The 18,963-nt window shown below is 39.8% G+C and overlaps 1 protein-coding gene across 1 annotated transcript in view; it reads left to right on the top strand.

Moving 5' to 3' along the window:
• The window catches only part of nphp4 (nephronophthisis 4), a 360,146-nt gene that overhangs the window by 173,909 nt on the left and 167,274 nt on the right, over positions 1-18,963 (top strand). The window contains exons 8-9 of the mRNA XM_030138849.1: positions 7,683-7,843; positions 10,524-10,707. Of these exons, the coding sequence (XP_029994709.1) occupies positions 7,683-7,843; positions 10,524-10,707 (345 nt within the window). The remainder of the gene's footprint in view (positions 1-7,682; positions 7,844-10,523; positions 10,708-18,963) is intronic.

Genomic DNA, 18,963 nt, shown 5'->3' with positions numbered 1-18,963 from the left:
GTCAAACTAATCTAGAGGTTCTGATGAAAACATGTTCGTACTATCATCGAGTTTGAATTCCTGTGAGTGCTGCCAAACCAAAACAAACCAAACCAAAACGAAACGAAACGAGATGAAACGAACCAAAACAAAACAAAACGAAACGAAACAAAACAAAACAAACCAAAGCAAACCAAACCAAAGGTGCAGGTGTGAACCCCCCCCCACGGCCACAGTGTGGGCCAAATAGGCTGTTTGTGGTTTGACCAAAGCCTGGTCTCAGTCCAGATCAACTAATGAAGTTTTATGGCTCTTTCACATAAGGTTATTCTTATAGTAGAAGTCTAAGGCTAAAATGCAGGGAACAAGGAACTGTCCTGTAGGTTGATGAGGTAGACTGGAAAAATGTGGTTAAAACACAACCAACAACCTAGTGGAGTTCAAAAGTGAACTACAAAGTACAGGACGGCAGCGGAATGGGGAGGGTATATTCTATTTTCTCCGTGTATTTTGGCACAGCATGAAACAACTGCTGCTCGTGAACATGCCTAAAGACACATCCTTGAAAGTTGTACGTGTTGATTGAACTGAAAAAACTGGTGTGTATCCCTAGGCTGTGTGACTGTATGAACATGTGGAAACAAGAACAATAATAGATGTGTCTGGAGGAAAAGAACGCCAAACAGTCCTGAAAGTGAAGTGTCTTATGTTTCTGCCTTAGAATCCAAATGAACAGAACAGAAGACAAAGGCCTGGCAGAATGTCTCCACACTGACTATGTTTAATCGGTACAGTCTGCATGTGGCCCATTTTAGGTTCTGCACATACAACGGAAAGATTTTGGCCTTATTACCTGAGTGAAAACAGCAGCGAAGACAGAGCACTGGAATCCCAATGTGAACGACCTGACATGAAGTAAACAGCAGGAGGGCACACCGCTGCCAACACTTGACTCAGTGTGGGTTCAGTTTCCACAGTGGGACGTAGAGCAGACAGAGGAGGAGCTGACTGACTTCAGCTGTGTGTCAGAAAACAACCGGCACAAACACACCGTCTGCATGTGGAAGCAAAGCACGCAAACTGTTCCTGCAAACTGTTCCTGTAAACTGTTCCTGTAAACTGTTCATGTAAACTGTTCATGTAAGCTGTTCATGTAAACTGTTCCTGTAAACTGTTCATGTAAACTGTTCCTGTAAACTGTTCATGTAAACTGTTCATGTAAGCTGTTCATGTAAGCTGTTCATGTAAACTGTTCCTGTAAACTGTTCCTGTAAACTGTTCATGTAAACTGTTCCTGTAAACTGTTCATGTAAGCTGTTCCTGTAAACTGTTCCTGTAAACTGTTCATGTAAACTGTTCCTGTAAACTGTTCATGTAAGCTGTTCATGTAAACTGTTCATGTAAACTGTTCCTGCAAACTGTTCCTGTAAACTGTTCCTGTAAACTGTTCATGTAAACTGTTCCTGTAAACTGTTCATGTAAGCTGTTCATGTAAACTGTTCCTGTAAACTGTTCCTGTAAACTGTTCATGTAAACTGTTCCTGCAAACTGTTCCTGTAAACTGTTCATGTAAGCTGTTCCTGTAAACTGTTCCTGTAAACTGTTCATGTAAACTGTTCATGTAAGCTGTTCATGTAAACTGTTCATGTAAACTGTTCCTGTAAACTGTTCCTGTAAACTGTTCATGTAAACTGTTCATGTAAGCTGTTCATGTAAACTGTTCATGTAAGCTGTTCATGTAAACTGTTCCTGTAAACTGTTCATGTAAACTGTTCATGTAAGCTGTTCATGTAAACTGTTCATGTAAGCTGTTCATGTAAACTGTTCCTGTAAACTGTTCATGTAAACTGTTCATGTAAGCTGTTCATGTAAACTGTTCATGTAAGCTGTTCATGCTTGTGATTGCATAAGATGTCTTTTGTTAGCAAGAAGAAAGAAACATTACAAAAAACAGAGTATTTTTTCAAATCTCTCCTCCTTGAATAAACACCTTATCATGGGGGGGGTGGGGGTGGGGTGGGGGGGGGGTTGGACACTCTGACTGCCCAAATGACTGTAGACCAGGGCTGTCAAACATGTGTCCTGGGCCCAAATGCGTCCCCCCCAAAGGTTCCAGTCCCACCCCTGGGATGAATTTCCAAAGTGTATAAACTCCACAGTCCAGGCTGTGGAACTCATGTTAGTGTGGGTTCCACATCCAGACCAATCTGATCTACAGTCCAATAAGAACAGCAGAAGAACCCACACAAAAGAACCACTGCAGATTTACTACTGGGTTTGATGGAAAAAATAATATGACATTATGTCTGTAAATAATGAAAACTTCAAATGTTTGTCTTTATTTTACTGCAAAAAGTAACATTAAATGATGAAACTCTTTCCATTTCCAAACTCTCCTGTACCACTAAAATGTGACTAACCTGAACAAATGTGTCCAACCTGAAATGTCTGTATTAAATTCAGTCCAGTTTGAACTCTTTTCTTCCTGTTCCTCAGTGTTTAGTGTCTTTGGAGATCTGATCCAGAATGCACATGGACTAATGAGAAGTGGAGGAAGAAGACTGAGAAAATTACACTGATTTTTCTGAAGAAATGTCAGTTTTTTCAGGTTATTCACATCTTTTCTGTTTGGAGAGTTTATAAAAGGAAGTATTTTCATCATTTAATGGGTTTTTTACACTCAAACACAGACATAAATGTGCAGTTGTCATTCTTTCTGGGTTCTTCTGTTCTTCTTTTCCTGGTTGGGTCCACTGCAGATCAGATCAGACTGAATGTGGAACCTGAAGGAACAGGAGTTGGACAGTCTTGGTTTAAGTCATTGTTGGCACCAGTCAGTGACGGTACTTTATGTAGTGGCTGGCATTTAAGAGCTCATGTTGTCAATGAAGTTTTATCTGAAGGTTTTTATATGTGTTAATACAGCTGTTGAAAATGGAAGGGTCGTCAGTTAGTGGGTCCATCCCCATTACATTTGAAACCAGAAATGTGAGATAAAATCTGTATATAGGTTTATAAAGCACTTTCCTTCTTGTACTTCTAGCACCTTTAAAACGCTGTCAGTCCAGTCCAGCGGTAGACCCTCTGAGATCCAACCAGGCCTTCAGACTCTGGTGCACAGACAGCACCACGCTGCTCCTACCTGTGGTAGATGCAGAACCAGTGCAGCAGCTGTGTTCCACATGTTCTGCTCCTGCTCCAGTCTTCAACATTCTTGGAGGAGTATTTCTGCAGCGCTCACTGCTCTGTTAGGAGTTACCATCACCCCTGACCCTTTAACCGCATTGTTCAGTATCGTCTCTGGAAGGCCGCAGTTACCCCCAGGAGGACACCAGGTGGTCGGCTTCACTACTCTGTTGGCACACCGCCTTATTCTGACCAGGTGGAAGGAACCTGCCCCCCCCCCCCATTGGACACTGGGTCAGAGAGGTGATCTCCAACCTTAAACTGGAAAAAATCTGATATACATTACATAGATCTGAACAGAAGTTTCATCAAGTGTGGAAATCTTTTTAAATCTTTTTTGCTGATCCTACAACACATGTTCAGGTTCAGATGTATGTGACTGTAACTGACATGTGAATTTATTTGGATTTACAGTGCCATACTGTAAATGCATATAGATCTGGTGACAGCAGGGGGTTTGGGAGGGTTAAGGGTTTTTCTTTTTTTCTGTGTGTGTGTTTTGTTGATGTGCTTGAACACCTGTGTGTATTCTGTATCTGAAATGTCATAAACATATCTGAACAGGAACGACAGCAGAAAATGCCTGTGGCCGTCCCACTCCTCCCCAACAGACTCTGCTGAAAGTTGAATCCTGTCCAGAGCCAATGATGCCGTTAAAGACCATTCTGAACCCAGAATTAGTCCAGGATAGTCCACCATTTCTACAAACCATCTGGGTGATGTTACAGATCCATCCAAACCACAGCTACCTTATTGACAGTGTCTTTCCAAAGGCAGTAACCACTGTCAACACATGACTTCCTGTTCAGCGTCACCCTGTGCACTGAACAGTTACTCTGAACAGACTGGATCTGAATGGGACTCACCCTTTCATGGTTTTGCCTTCCATCCGTCTGTTCCACAGTTGTGTCCAACTGTCTTCTTGGACACTGTTCACCCAGAGCTTTTCAAATTTCACACATTTTCTTTTCATGTGCCTTTCTCTCAATTTGTGTTTTTTTTTTTTTTTTTTTTACAAATTCTTGAAAAGTTTCCGAAAACATTGAAAGTCAAGACTGAAAATAAATCCCTGTGTAGGCGGAGTATCAGTGAGCAGGAGGGGCAAAGTGTTGTGTGACTGGGGGGGGTATTAGTAAGCTCTGCTCACTTTTGAATTGGTTTGTTTTAATATAAATATAATTTTATCTAGAGTGACACGGTGGTGCAATGGATAGCACTGGTATCTCACAGACAGAAGGTCCTGGCTTCAATCCTGCACTGTAAAAAAAATCTGTAATTGAACAGAATTTTCACTGTTTATTTGACAGATTTTTCCTGTATTTTTCAGATTCAGGAAAAGATCAATGAAATGACAAAACCGACTGTGATTTTACATGTCAAATGGCAAATAACATGAAAAAACTATAACTGAATAACCATAAAATTTAAATTTTTTGAAAGAATTTTTTTTTCTTTTTTCACAGAAAAATACAGTTCAAATACATTTGCAAATGTATCATAATTTCACAAATATTTCTTTTCTATTCATGAGATTAAACTGTTTATTTAAAGTTTAATACGGTAAAAAAAACAAACAAAAAAACAGATAAAATTACTGACAGTTAACGGTAACAGAAGTATTTGTTCTGTCAGTTGAACCAGACTTGTTTGTTAATTGACAAATATCTTGTGTAATTACAGGAGGTTTCACAACAACAATGTTGAATAAATGTATTTTTGTGAATGTATAACATGTATAAGCACTGATAAACTGTCCAAATACAGTTTTTATCAGTGGATTGGACAACTGAGTCTCACTGAAAATTTTATATATATATATATATATATATATATATATATATATATATATATATATATATATATATATATATATATAGGGAATTGGATTGTTTTAATATGTGTAAATATTCTTTAGTAAACATTAAAAAGTCAAAAAATATGTAAAATCTCATGTAAAGTTAGGGCAAAAAAACTATTTGAATTATGGAAAATTACTGTATTTTTATGAGATGGTTATTTTCTGTTATTTAACAGTATTTTTTCGGCGCCCCTGCTGCTGGAATAACACTGTTTTTTTTACAGTTTTTTTTTTTTACAGTGTGGGGCCTTTCTGTGTGCAGTTTACATGTTCTCCTCGTGTCTGTGTGGGTTCTCTCTGGTCCTCTGGCTCCTCCCACCATCCAAACACATGCTCTGATAGGTTCATGGGTTCATCTAAATCCTCCACAGGTGTGAATGTGACAGTGTGTTTGTCTGTATATGTTCAGTCTGTGATGAACTGGTCACATGTCCAGGGTGAACCCCGCCTTCACCCCTGTGTAGGTGGGTTAGGCTCCACCCCCGTGACCCTAGTGAGGATAAAGCGGGTTCAGAAAATGAATGAATGATTTTATTTATTGTAATGTGTTCACGTTATGCACCTCTCAGGAGCAGTACTACTTTAGTGGTATTTGCACTGTGCAGTCATAATAAAGCCAAACAGTATTATCCATGTTCTAAGGCAGGGCTGTCAAACCCACGTTAGTTCAGTTCCACATTCAGCTAAATCTGATCTGCAGTGGACCAAACCAGTAAAATAACAACAGAATAATAGAGAAATAAGGTCAACTCTAAACTTTTCTCTGTGTTTTAGAGCAAAAAAAGTACATTTACATTATGAACAGGTTCACATCTACAAACTATCCTTTCAAAAGATGTGAATAACATGAACAAACTGAAAAAATCTGTGTAATTTGAACACTATTCTGCCTCAGTTTATCATTTCCACATGTTCATTAGAACGTACAGATCACAGTGGATCTACAAACAAAACATTTAATAACAGACAGAATAGTGTTAAAACTGCACTTACTTCTCTTGAGACATTTCAGGTTGTTCATATTTTTTGCAAAATTATACTTTGTTTTAGTGTAAATACATGAAAATATTTACATTTACAAAGAGAAACATTTGGAGTTGTGAGTATTTATAGGTTATTGGGTAGGATTTGCCTGGTTCTGACCCATTTGAGACTGAGTTAGTCTGAATGTGGAACCTGAACTAAAAGGATTGGTCATATCTTCAGTATAATTTTTGCATTTCACAAATTCATCCCCAGGGCCGGACTGGAGCCTTCGGTGGGCCAGATTTGGCCCCCGGGCCGCATGTTTGACACCTGTGTTGTAAGTGTTAGCCCTGCTTGGACAGAGTTGGGGACAGTTTGAAAAGGCTGGAGGCCAGTTCAGGTTTTTATCCCTGTAAGGAACCTCAGTCTGTGTATTTGATGCTCTGTTCTTAGCGATTAGCAGCAGGAGCAGTGAGCTGCTGCTGAAGGAACCAACTCCAGATCTTCAGTAACGTAGTCACTGACAGGAGACTGAACATACATGTACTAGTTTTTGATGGTTGGGGGAAACTGGAGGAAACCCATGCACTTCAGAGAAAAGAGACAGACTCCATATTCATTCATTCATTCATTCATTCATTTCATTTATTTCATTTATTTCGTTCATGAGTGTTGCATTTCATCAGCAAACATTCAATAATCATCCAGTAAACCAGTGGTTCTCCATCTTTTTCTGTGGGGCCCCCCTTTTGGAGGACAAAAAACCTCCAGGCCCCCCTCAACCCCAACAACATTGCAACAGTGGCACAATTATAACTTTTATTGAAGGAAACATGAATACTGTAACAATACTTTTTGCTTTTCCTTGAATAATTTGTTGTTCAAATGAAAAATAACTTAGATTTTTGCCTGAATTATACAAATAAACTCAAAAAGACTGCTCCATGACATATTTGTCCAAATAAAAATAGGAAATGTGCAATTATCTTACAACTATGACAAAGTAACTTTTTGTTGAAACAAACAAATTTTGTTCACAAAGATGAACATTTGAAGTCTCAGTGGCTGCAGTGAGCCCGTTTCCACTGAACACCTCAGAACATCCAAGTGCAAACTGTCCAAACTGTGCAAAAGCACAAACATGTGTCTGTTCCAGTCCAGTCCAGTCCAGTCCAGTCCAGTCCTGGTCCATCCTCCAAACCTAAACTCTGTCTGCTCACAGATCGCCATGGCAGCAGATTAGTTTGTTGTACGTCCCTAAAATGAGCCCAGGGTGCTCCAACGCTAAAACATGAGTTCCACCTGCTACATGTTCCAACCTGAAGACAAAAGACCACCACCCAGGAGGGATCCCATGACCCCCCTGGCAGGTCTTCATGCCTCCCCAAGGGGGCCCGCCCCACAGTTTGAGAAACACTGCAGTGAACAAACATGTCCACACCCATGCTCGAAAAGGAGCAGGATGAAGAAAATCTGATCTGTCCTGCCCCCTCCTAAATAATAATAACCTTAGGTTAGCCATACACAACTAGATGTAGAATCCTACGGTGTGAAGTCAGACAAACCAAACTAAATACATCCAAAGATAATACCAAATGAATACGAAACCAAGTGCAATAGAAAAGGGAAGGACAGTTTTTTGCAGTCTGTCTGTAAATGTACTGGTGTGTGTGTTTTTGTGTCCGTTGTGCAGGTGCACCAGGGCTGCAGGTGCAGTTCAGAGTAGACCAGTCCTTCCTGAAGCCAGGAGAGAAGCGCTGCTTCCTGCGTTACCTGGCCCTCCACACCATGCACATCGACATCTGGGACAGTAACTCACTGCTGCTCATAGGTTCCACTGCCATTGAACTGAAGGTAAGAACAGAGCTGAGCAGGGCCAACATCTGGCCCCTAACCTACACTGTAAAAAAACAATAAAACATAAAAAAAATAGTATTATTCCAGCAGCAGGGGCGCCAAAAAAATACTGTTAAATAACAGAAAATAACCATCTCAGAAAAATACAGTAATTTCCCATAATTCAAATACAGTTTTTTGCCCTAACTTTACATGGGATTTTTCTTTTTCTTTTCTTTTCTTTTTTTTTTTTTTTTTTTTTTTACTTTTTAATGTTTAATACAGAATATTTACATGTATTAAAACAATCCAATTCCCTATAAATATATATATATAAATAATTTGCAATGAGACTCAGTTGTCCAATCCACTGATAAAAACTGTATTTGGACAGTTTATCAGTGCTTATACATGTTATACATTCACAAAAATACATTTATTCAACAGTTTTGTTGTGAAACCTCCTGTAATTACACAAGATATTTGTCAATGAACAAACAAGTCTGGTTCAACTGACGAAAAAATAAAAATAAAGGGTGAAATAACGGGTGAAAAAATAAAGAAAGGTCCACACAACCTGTGAGCTCCCAAACCATTTATTCAGTGACGTTTCGGGCCGAGACCCTTCATCAGACTGAGGACCCATGAAGGGCCTCGGCCTGGAACGTCACTGAATAAATGGTTTGGGAGCTCACAGGTTGTGCGGACCTTCCTTTATTTTTTCATGGTTTAATTTTTTGGGATCCTGCACACCTCTTATTTTGGATGTGCGTGTCGTTTACCTTTTTTCATGGTTCAACTGACAGAACAAATACTTCTGTTACAGTTAATTGTCAGTAATTTTATCTCGTTTTATTTATTTATTTATTTTTTACAGTATTAAACTTTAAATTAACAGTTTAATCTCATAAATAGAAAAGAAATATTTGTGAAATTCTGATACATTTACAAATGTATTTTAACTGTATTTTTCTGTGAAAAAAAGGAAAAAAATCTTTTAAAAAATGGAAATTTTTTTGGTTCTTCACAGTGACAGTTTATTTGTGTTCTTTTCCATTTGACATGTCAAATCACAGTCTGTTTTTATCATTTCATTGATATTTTTCTGTATCTTAAAAATACAGGAAAAATCTGTCAAATAAACAGTGAAAATTCTGTTGAATTACAGATTTTTTTTACAGTGTAAAGGATAGGTGTGACAGCTGTGGTTTTTTAAGCCTCATCCTCACTCACCTGGTGCGTTCATTTCAGATCCATTATTTAAAGGCTCACACAGACTGTTTACACGTGGATTTTTCCTCTCGTAGCAGAATTGTAGCAGAGCATCTGCCATGAATGGATGCAGCATTTGCAGGATGTTGTAACACATTTAATAGTGTGTATGAGGCCACACGCAGAAATCTGCCACTGATAATAGAACAGTAAATACCACAACACCAAACGACAGTACTGAAGTTTGTACAGAAGGTGAACGGGTTCCAAACCACCGTCTACTCATGTGTTTCCCTCTGTTCTTCTCATTCTATGTAACTAATAAAGCATGGAATAAAGACAGGGACAAATAAAGGATGGAACAGTCAGGCACGTTTTCCTCCTAAACATCAAAAGAAAAACATTGTGTGGATGAAAGGCTTTTTTATTGAAGTCTTTTCAGTTCTGCTGTTTTTGTCAGACACAAACTCTCCTGGTGAATCAACCTTGATGTGAAACAAATTTCTTTGTCGACTTTGTGAATTTTGTAAACATTGAGAATGAAGGGAGTAAGTTCCAGCTGACTGCAGACAGGAGCGGGGCTCAGTTCAGGAAGCAGAACCAGGAACTCTGTCTTCATTTCGTTAGCCTTTGAAATCTTCTTCTTTACTTGGGTCTGGTATTATTTTCTCCATGACTTAATCAGATGATCAGCAATAATATGCTCACTTTTTAGAAGAGATGTAACCATTACAGCTATAACGATAAATGGCGGTAAAATCGCAGACAGTTAGTATTAGTGTTTAAATTCTAATTCTCATAACTGTGTTTGATTACTGCACTTTTCTGGAGAAAATGCCGATGTACAGATCTGCTTTAATGTCAAATATTTGAGTATAGTTTGAATTTATTACAATTTTAATTTTCTATACCTAATATTTGGAACCAATATTCACTTTTAAAGTCTGTGAAAAGGTTCGTTAAACATCTGTGTGTTATTTATGCAATAAAGTATATACATTTTTCAAATCAGATTTTATATGTTTTTTGTGTTTTTTGTCCTTGTGTGTTTTTATAGTAGGTTAAAGTGAAAAAAATAATAGACAGATGATCTAGATGAAGTTGTGCTGAAAAAACAGATCCAAACATGGGTATAGTAAACATGTGTTTCTATAGTATATAAAGGCAAAATCAAAAGGACTGAAAACAGACAGAATAGACTCAGACCACTAAGGGTTAATATGTGAATGTTTCTGACACAGAAGGGACAGTGGGACTGGTATTTTATTTGAGGTTTTTTTTTTTTTTCAAAATACAACTTGGTTCAATTCTTTCAGTGTGTGTATCAGTACTTTTGGAACATTTTCATCACAGTTTCAACCATACGACAATAATAATGAGAACCGTGATCATTTTGGTCACAGTAACCTGTTCTTCTGGTTCCATCCCTACTTGCTCGTAAATGCGTCTTATCTGTTTCTGTTCATCCTGTGCTCTGCCTCTTCAGTACATGTTGCGTCAGGGTAAGACAGCAGTTCAGGCCCTTCACGAGCTGGAGGTGCTGACCACAGACTACGTCGGAGAGGACGCCCTGGTGACCAGTGCTGACCCAGGCCACCGTCCGGCCTCCGCTCCAGTGACCGTCCACACTATTGTCAGGGGTCGACTGCATGTACGCACAGGAAACATCGGTAAGCACTGAACGAACGTCAGCAGCTCTGAGCAGATCAAGCACTGTGTCAACCACATAGAACTACGGTTTTGTTTTTTTTCATAAATATATTTGTTGTCATTTTCTTTGTGTTATAAGAACAGGCAAAAAAAAACACAAACACATCAAAATAATCCTTACCACCCCCCACCCACACAGCAGCACCCCCCACCACCACCACTGCAACAAAACGTACTTAACAGACACAACTGAACTGACTACACAGACAAGTCCTTTAAAAACTGCACAAAAGGGTCCAGATCTTCTGAAAGTCTTTTTGTGTGTCCTTCATCCAGGTCCGTCTGCTTTTCCAGTGCCAGTTTAGAAGACTCTTCTTTAATCCGCTGGTTCACTGTGGGTCCTTCAATATCGTTCCATTTCAAAGAAATAACTCGTTTGGCTTGTAATAAACAAAAATTTTAAAGTTTCCTTTTTCTTCCAGTTACTTGAAACTGCTCAGGGAAGATGTGCAAAATACAACATTTTGGATCCACAGGGATAACACATTCTGTAAATCTGTAAATGAAATTAAGAGTCTCTTTCCAAAAATTCTGCAGTTTCTCACAGGTCCACATACAATCAAACAAAGGGACTGTTTCCTTCTGACACTGAGTACAAATGTCAGGAATGTTAGGATTAAAACGGTGTACTTTCACAGGGCTGACATAATATACAACTACAGTTAAAGCTACAGGAGCAGAAATTAGGGGAAATAAAACCTACGTTTAAAAAATACACACTCTCCTCAGCATGAATCAAAAAACAAATACAAGGAAGAAACTGAGATGATTTTTCTTTATAGACAAGTGAAGCCCCTTGTACAACCATGTTTCATCATTTGCACACATGCAAGTCTTCTATTTTCTCTGCTTTGTGACTGTATTCTATTTATATTATTCTTTGTTGCTTTCATCTCTTCACACTTACTGTTTTTGTGCTTTTTTGCTAGTATTTTTGTAGACATCTGAGCTATTGTGACCAAGGACTTTCCCTTGTGGATCACTAAAGTTTGTCTAAGTCTGTCTTTGTGGAGATAAACAGTAGAGCGGTAAAGGCCTGACAGGATCTGAACAGCAGTTAGAAACAAATTCAGTCTGATATTTAAGCCCACACCTGTCACAGAACACCTCTGAGTGCTCATGTTTCTAATCACACATTATGTGAAGTGGCCATTACACTCAGACACAGCTGTCAGAAAGGATTTAGCAGCATTCAACACCCATCCATCCATCCATCCATCCATGTTCAGTGGTTACTGGTACCTTCCCCAACTCCATTCTTCTGGTTAATTCACCAGATAGATAGATAGATAGATAGATAGATAGTAGGGCTGTACAATATTGGAAAAAAACTGACATTGCGATTTTTGAACCCTATGATAAGTACTGTGATATGTCAAACTGCTCAGGAGCTGCTAACAGCTGTGTGGCGCAGACGTAAACGGTCAGACTCATTAGTTGTGTTTCCTCTGGTTGTGTCCACAGGTGTCAGACACTGTGGACACAGAACACATGTTTCAGTTTCATCCTTCTGTAGCTGAAATAATTCCAGATAACTGACGTTGCTTTTCCTTTTGGCACCAAGTCTTGGTTTATGGTGATTTTCTCTGGTTTGTTGCTCATGTTTTCAGTGTTGTACCAGTGACTCACTCCAAACTGACTAAGAAGGATTGTGATTGGTGGATGGCTGTGTGCAGTGTGTGTCGGGTACCCAGGTTGAAATTAGATGAGAACACACTGAGTTCATTTACCTCCTACAGTCCAGGACCTGCGATGGGACTGTTACACACATGTACATCACAATGACCATGTTCAAACCATATGTTGTGCAGCTCTAACAGACAGATAGATGGATAGATATAGGTATGTGTGTGTGTGTGTGTGTGTGTATCTCTCGCTCTCTCTCTCTCTCTCTCTCTCTCTCTCTATATATATATATATATATATATATATATATATATACATACATACATACATATATACATACATATATATATTGGCTAAAATGTCCTTCGGGGGTCAAATGAGTGTCCATTTATGTCAAAAAAACAGTTGTCCTACAGTCCTAGAAGTGTGTGTAAATAATGCTAATCCATTTGTGCACAGACTACTGATATTCTCTGACAGTGGAAGCTCTATTTTCATAAATATTGGATTTGGAATAGCACGTGGATGTGAAAACTTTTGCTGGTGGACGGACGTGACATTACCCATGATGCTCTGGTCAGTACCAGTACTTTATTAGGAATAAACTTCTAGACTTCCTATTGCTAATTGTGCTCTTCTTCATAAATGTTGGTATTGTGGATCTAAAACAATCCCAGCTGACACAAAAACACTAAATGTGTCAGTGGACGGATGTGACATGGTTGTTGTGGATCCCATCATACTGATGCTCTGCAGCCATGTCAGCGTTTACACTAATGATCCCTGTGCAAAAACTAGGAGCACTATTATTTATTGGATAGTTTAGCATCAGACTAAAGAGGAAAGAACAATCTAGAATTGTTCTTTGTGTATAAAAATGCTTCTTATTGTAAAAGTGTTGATGTAAACAGTGCTGTGTGCCATTCTTCATGTATGTATTGGTGGAACAGAAGCAGGATGGATCAGCACCATACTCCAGATTGAACCTGTACAAATAAAACATGTGATATAGAGGAGAGAATCTGGGAAGAAAAACTGGGGAATCCAAAAGAAGAGAAGATTTGTTTTTCAGCTCAGTTCAGTTCAAATAGAACTTGTCCATTTGTGACATGAAAATATAGCATTAATTGTGCTGAAATGGTTCATTTTGGAGCTGAAAACATAGTTCATATGAGCATCAACATGTTGAACAGAACTGAAATCCTGTCCATTTGAACAACTGTCATTTACCAACACAAAGTTCCTTTGGATTCACTGAGACTGATTTAATATGAACACAGACACAAAGAAGACACAAATGATTTAAAGGCAGTGGGAGATGGTGTGTGAATTGTTCCCAATGAAGTCCAAAGGTGTGGTGAGAGTGGAGAAGAAGTGAAACTATCAGAGTCAGCCCTGTATGTAGAGGGGGTTTGACTGTAGGGTCAAAGGGTCTGGACTCTGGGGCTAAGATGCCTCCAAATAGTGTAGGTACCACATCAAACAACTAGGAGTATAGAATGTGTATCAGCAGGAAACAGAAGGACCCCTGGGTACGTCCAGATGGGCCTGTTAAAATACAGGAAAATAATAATGCAAGGAAAGACAGCAAAACAAACACTTGTACCAGTTTGTTTTAGATTACAAAAGAAAGCCCCATTTCAATAGGATTCAAGTCTCCCCTCCCTCTGTACTTTTGAAACATTTACCAGGACGCTTTCTGCTCAGGTCACATTCCATTTCAGAGCCTGTGATTATGAAGTCATGTTGTCTGTTTACTTCTGTTCATGTGTGGAGTTGGGAAATGACAGTGAGTACCAGGGCTGTTACTGTTACTACTGTTACTGCTGCTGTTACTGTTACTGCCGTTACTGTTACTGCTGGTGTTACTGTTACTGCTGGTGTTACTGTTACTGCTGTTACTGTTACTGCTGTTACTGTTACTGCTGGTGTTACTGTTACTGCTGCTGTTACTGTTACTGCTGTTACTGTTACTGCTGTTACTGTTACTGCTGGTGTTACTGTTACTGTTACTGCTGTTACTGTTACTGCTGTTACTGTTACTGCTGGTGTTACTGTTACTGCTGCTGTTACTGTTACTGCTGTTACTGTTACTGCTGCTGTTGCTGTTACTGCTGCTGTTACTGTTACTGCTGTTACTGTTACTGCTGCTGTTACTGTTACTGCGGTCACTGTTACTGCTGTTACTGCTGCTGTTACTGTTACTGCAGTTACTTTTACTGCTGCTGTTACTGTTACTGCAGTAACTTTTACTGCTGTTACTGCTGCTGTTACTGTTACTGCAGTAACTTTTACTGCTGTTACTGCTGCTGTTACTGTTACTGCTGTTGCTGTTACTGTTGCTGTGACTGTTAGTGTTACAGCTGTTACTGCTGCTGTTACTGCTGTTACTGTTGCTGTTACTGCTGCTGTTACTGTTGCTGTTACTGCTGCTGTTACTGTTGCTGTTACTGCTGTTACTGGTGCTGTTACTGCTGTTACTGCTGCTGTTACTGTTGCTGTTACTGCTGTTACTGGTGCTGTTACTGCTGTTACTGCTGCTGTTACTGCTGTTACTGTTGCTGTTACTGCTGTTACTGCTGCTGTTACTGCTGTTACTGTTACTGTTGCTGTTACTGCTGTTACTGCTGCTGTTACTGTTACTGCTGTTACTGGTGCTGTTACTGTTACTGCTGCTACTGTTACTGCTGCTGTTACTGTTACTGCAGTAACTTTTACTGCTGTTACTGCTGCTGTTACTGTTGCTGTGACTGTTAGTGTTACAGCTGTTACTGCTGCTGTTACTGCTGTTACTGTTACTGCTGTTACTGCTGCTGTTACTGCTGTTACTGCTGCTGTTACTGCTGTTACTGTTACTGTTGGTGTTACTGCTGTTACTGCTGCTGTTACTGCTGTTGCTGTTACTGTTGCTGTGACTGTTAGTGTTACAGCTGTTACTGCTGCTGTTACTGCTGTTACTGTTGCTGTTACTGCTGGTGTTACTGTTGCTGTGACTGTTAGTGTTACTGCTGTTACTGTTACAGCTGTTACTGCTGCTGTTACTGTTACTGCTGTTACTTTTGCTGTGACTGTTAGTGTTACAGCTGTTACTGCTGTTGCTGTTACTGCTGTTACTGTTACTGCTGCTGTTACTGCTATTACTACTGTTACTGCTGTTACTGTTGCTGTGACTGTTACTGCTGCTGTTACTGCTGTTACTGCTGCTGTTACTGCTGTTACTGCTGCTGTTACTGTTGCTGTGACTGTTACTGCTGCTGTTACTGCTGTTACTGCTGCTGTTACTGCTGTTACTGCTGCTGTTACTGTTGCTGTGACTGTTACTGCTGCTGTTACTGCTGTTACTGCTGCTGTTACTGCTGTTCCTGTTACTGCTGTGACTGTTACTGCTGTTACTGTTACTATTGCTGTTGTTCAAAGGTCCTTTTCTCTGGAGGCAGACAGACTCACAAAGCAAACACTGTGCCCTAGTGGAAAACAATCTGGGTGTGATCGTTGCGCTGTGTCTACCCACAGAGCACCTGTCCTTTTCCCTTCACTCTCCTCCAGTCTGGGCCTGGCATGGCCCTGCAGCCGGATGGCAGCTGACGATAGCTTCCATGTTATTAATCAACTGTTGAAACAATACTCCCTCTAACAAACAATGCATCATTCTGCAGACCTCACAAACTCTGCAGAGTGGCATTATTAACCCTTTCATGCACAGTGGTCACTCCAGTGGTCAGTTCCTCTCCAGCTGTTCTCTTGTATATTCATGGTTTGTTGTTTTATTTGCATATCAGCCAACACAGTGGACACTGATGCATCATCCCATACACTGACATTCAGACCAGTACTGTAAGTGTAACAGCCTGATCTGCAGTAACATATCTGAGTGTAAACCAATTGCTAATTGTTATTCGACTGTAATTAACATTTTTTTTGCTAAACCAAAAGGTGTTTTTTTTGCATATTATCTGAGTGAGTAATAACTAGTATTATAGTATGTTCAACTGGGAGAAAACATCAGAGTAGCAACATTCAAAATGTTTTTATTTCACAGTTTTCACACAGTATATCAGTAATTCATGTTTCTTTGCTTCAAAAATATAATTTTTAGTCTGTTCTGTCGTTACCTCTGCCAGGACGTATTGTGATCACTTTGCTTTGTGTGTGTGTGTGTTTGTTTGTTTGTTTGTTTGTTTGTTCGCAAGATAACTCAAAAAGTTATGGATGGATTTTCATGAAATTTTCAGGAAATGTTGATACTGACACAAGGAAGAAAGGATTAAATTTTGGGGTGACCGGGGGGGCGGGGGGGGGGGGGGGGGGGGGGCAGATCTGTCTTGGTGGAGGTCTGCGCTCTCTCAGTGCTTTTCTTGTTTGTACATGCAGCCTGTGCTTTTACTCATTCTGTTTGTGTGCTGTCTCTTGTTCAGGTCGTTATTGTAAATGAGAATCAGTTCTCAATTAATTTACCTGGTTAAATAAAGGTTAAATTTGAAAAAATTAAAAACACATGGTGTCCAGTTAAGTGGACTTTTGTAACTCCATGAATAACAGGTTCATAAAAAAATTTCCATCACATTGTTTTTTTTTGTTCATGCTTAAAGAGGAATAAAGACACGCAGGGAAAAAAATCTAGATTATGGTTCCCATAATTCATGCATGAAAGGGTTACGGCTGAATATTCCAGCACTTTCTCACTGAGCTTATCACTCAAAGCAGGTTGAGAATGCAGGGGCTTATTGGTTGTGCTGTGGATGAATGAGGGGAGGGCTGTGTCTGGCATGTAAATTCCAATCAAGGCGTAGATATCCATCAGGCGCCCTGGCCCACAGTCACAATCAATTTGGGCAGGAGGACTTGAAAGCACTTTTCTTTGTTTCTGCTTCCATCTGTGGCTGCTGCCTTCTCACATTCACACGTCTCTTCTGGCTCTTTATCACTGTCTTCCTGTTTTCTCCTGTTCATCCATTCACCTCTTACACTTCTATCAAACACTCCCTCCTCCCCCGCTGTCTGTCTGCCTGTTTGGTTTATTCTCTCACCTCCCTTTCTTCTCTCCTGCTTCTTTTTTCTTTCTCTGCATCTGTCATCAAGCTGAAATGAACCAGTGCTCTTATTTGTGGGTGGTAAAGGATGGGAAGTGCAGCCGTTAGAGTTCTGTGGGTGAGGAATCAGAAGTCAGTGCCCACAGTGGGGCAGATGGATGCACCATTAGGGATGGGAATCCAGAACCGGTTCTTTTTGGGAACCGGATCCCAGTAGCTCAGTTCCTTGGAATCGTTTGCCCGCTTAATGATTCTGCCTTTGTTGCACATGCGCGATGATGTCATGTGTACGATGCATTGTTTTGGTCAAAACCAACCCAACATGGAGTTGAGGCAGAAACGGTCTAAAGCAGGGTTCTCAAACTCCTGTTCTTTCAGGTTCCACATTCAGTCTGATCTGATCTGCAGTGGACCAACCAGCCAAATAAGAACAGAAGAACCCAGAAATAATCACAAATGACCATTTATGTCTGTGTTTTAGTGCAAAAAAACCCTGTTAAATCATGAAAATACTAACTTTTATAAACTATCCAAACAAAACAGATGTGAATAACCTGAAAAAACTGACATTTCTGCAGTAAAATCAGTGTAATTTTCTCAGTCTTCTTCCTCCACTTCTCATTAGTCCATGTGCATTCTGGATCAGATCTCCAAAGACACTAAACACTGAGGAACAGGAAGAAAAGAGTTCAAACTGGACTGAATTTAATACAGACATTTCAGGTTGGACACATTTGTTCAGGTTAGTCACATTTTATTGGTACAGGAGAGTTTGGAAATGGAAAGAGTTTCACAATTTAATGTGATTTTTTTCACGAAAACAAAGAAAAAAATTTGAAGTTTTCATTATTTACAGACATAATGTCATATTATTTTTCCATCAAACCCAGTAGTAAATCTGCAGTGGTTCTTCTGTGTGGGTTCTTCTGCTGTTCTTATTGGACTGTAGATCAGATTGGTCTGGATGTGGAACCCACACTAACATGAGTTCCACAGCCTGGACTGTGGAATTTAGACACTTTGGAAATTCATCCCAGGGGTCGGACTGGAACCTTTGGGGGGGGGGTTGCATTTGGGCCCTGGGACGCATGTTTAACAGCCCTGGTCTAAACAGACCAACAGACGTCGTACCCCCTCAAATACAAGTTTCTGAAGGAAGGGGAAAGGAAATGAGGAGCACAGCAACAGGAGACAGGCAGAGGGGAACTGGTTCCATGTAGTGGAAATGAGGAAATAGAGGAATTAGTAGAGTCTGGAGTTTCACTGTCACTGTACCCCCCACCCCCCCCAAAAAAAAAAAAAAAAAAATCCTGGGCCTGGCACCATCTGATCTTATTATTAATTTTCTGTGCAGATGGAAATATAAAAGACAGTTAATGCAAACACACCTGCTTGTACTCTTTTATTCCTTCACCCAATGAGAATCAATAAGAGAATCGATAAGGAATCAGATCAATAAGCAATATCGATAATGGAATTGGAATCGTTAACTCAGGGCTGTCAAACTCACATCAGTTCAGTTCCACATTCAGCCTAATCTGATCTGATGTGGGCTGGAAC

The sequence above is a fragment of the Sphaeramia orbicularis genome, chromosome 7 (genome assembly GCF_902148855.1).
Source record: "Sphaeramia orbicularis chromosome 7, fSphaOr1.1, whole genome shotgun sequence".
In the NCBI taxonomy this organism is placed as follows: domain Eukaryota; kingdom Metazoa; phylum Chordata; class Actinopteri; order Kurtiformes; family Apogonidae; genus Sphaeramia; species Sphaeramia orbicularis.
The sequence above is the reverse complement of the archived record's forward strand: the minus strand, read 5'-3'. Positions and strand labels throughout refer to the sequence as shown.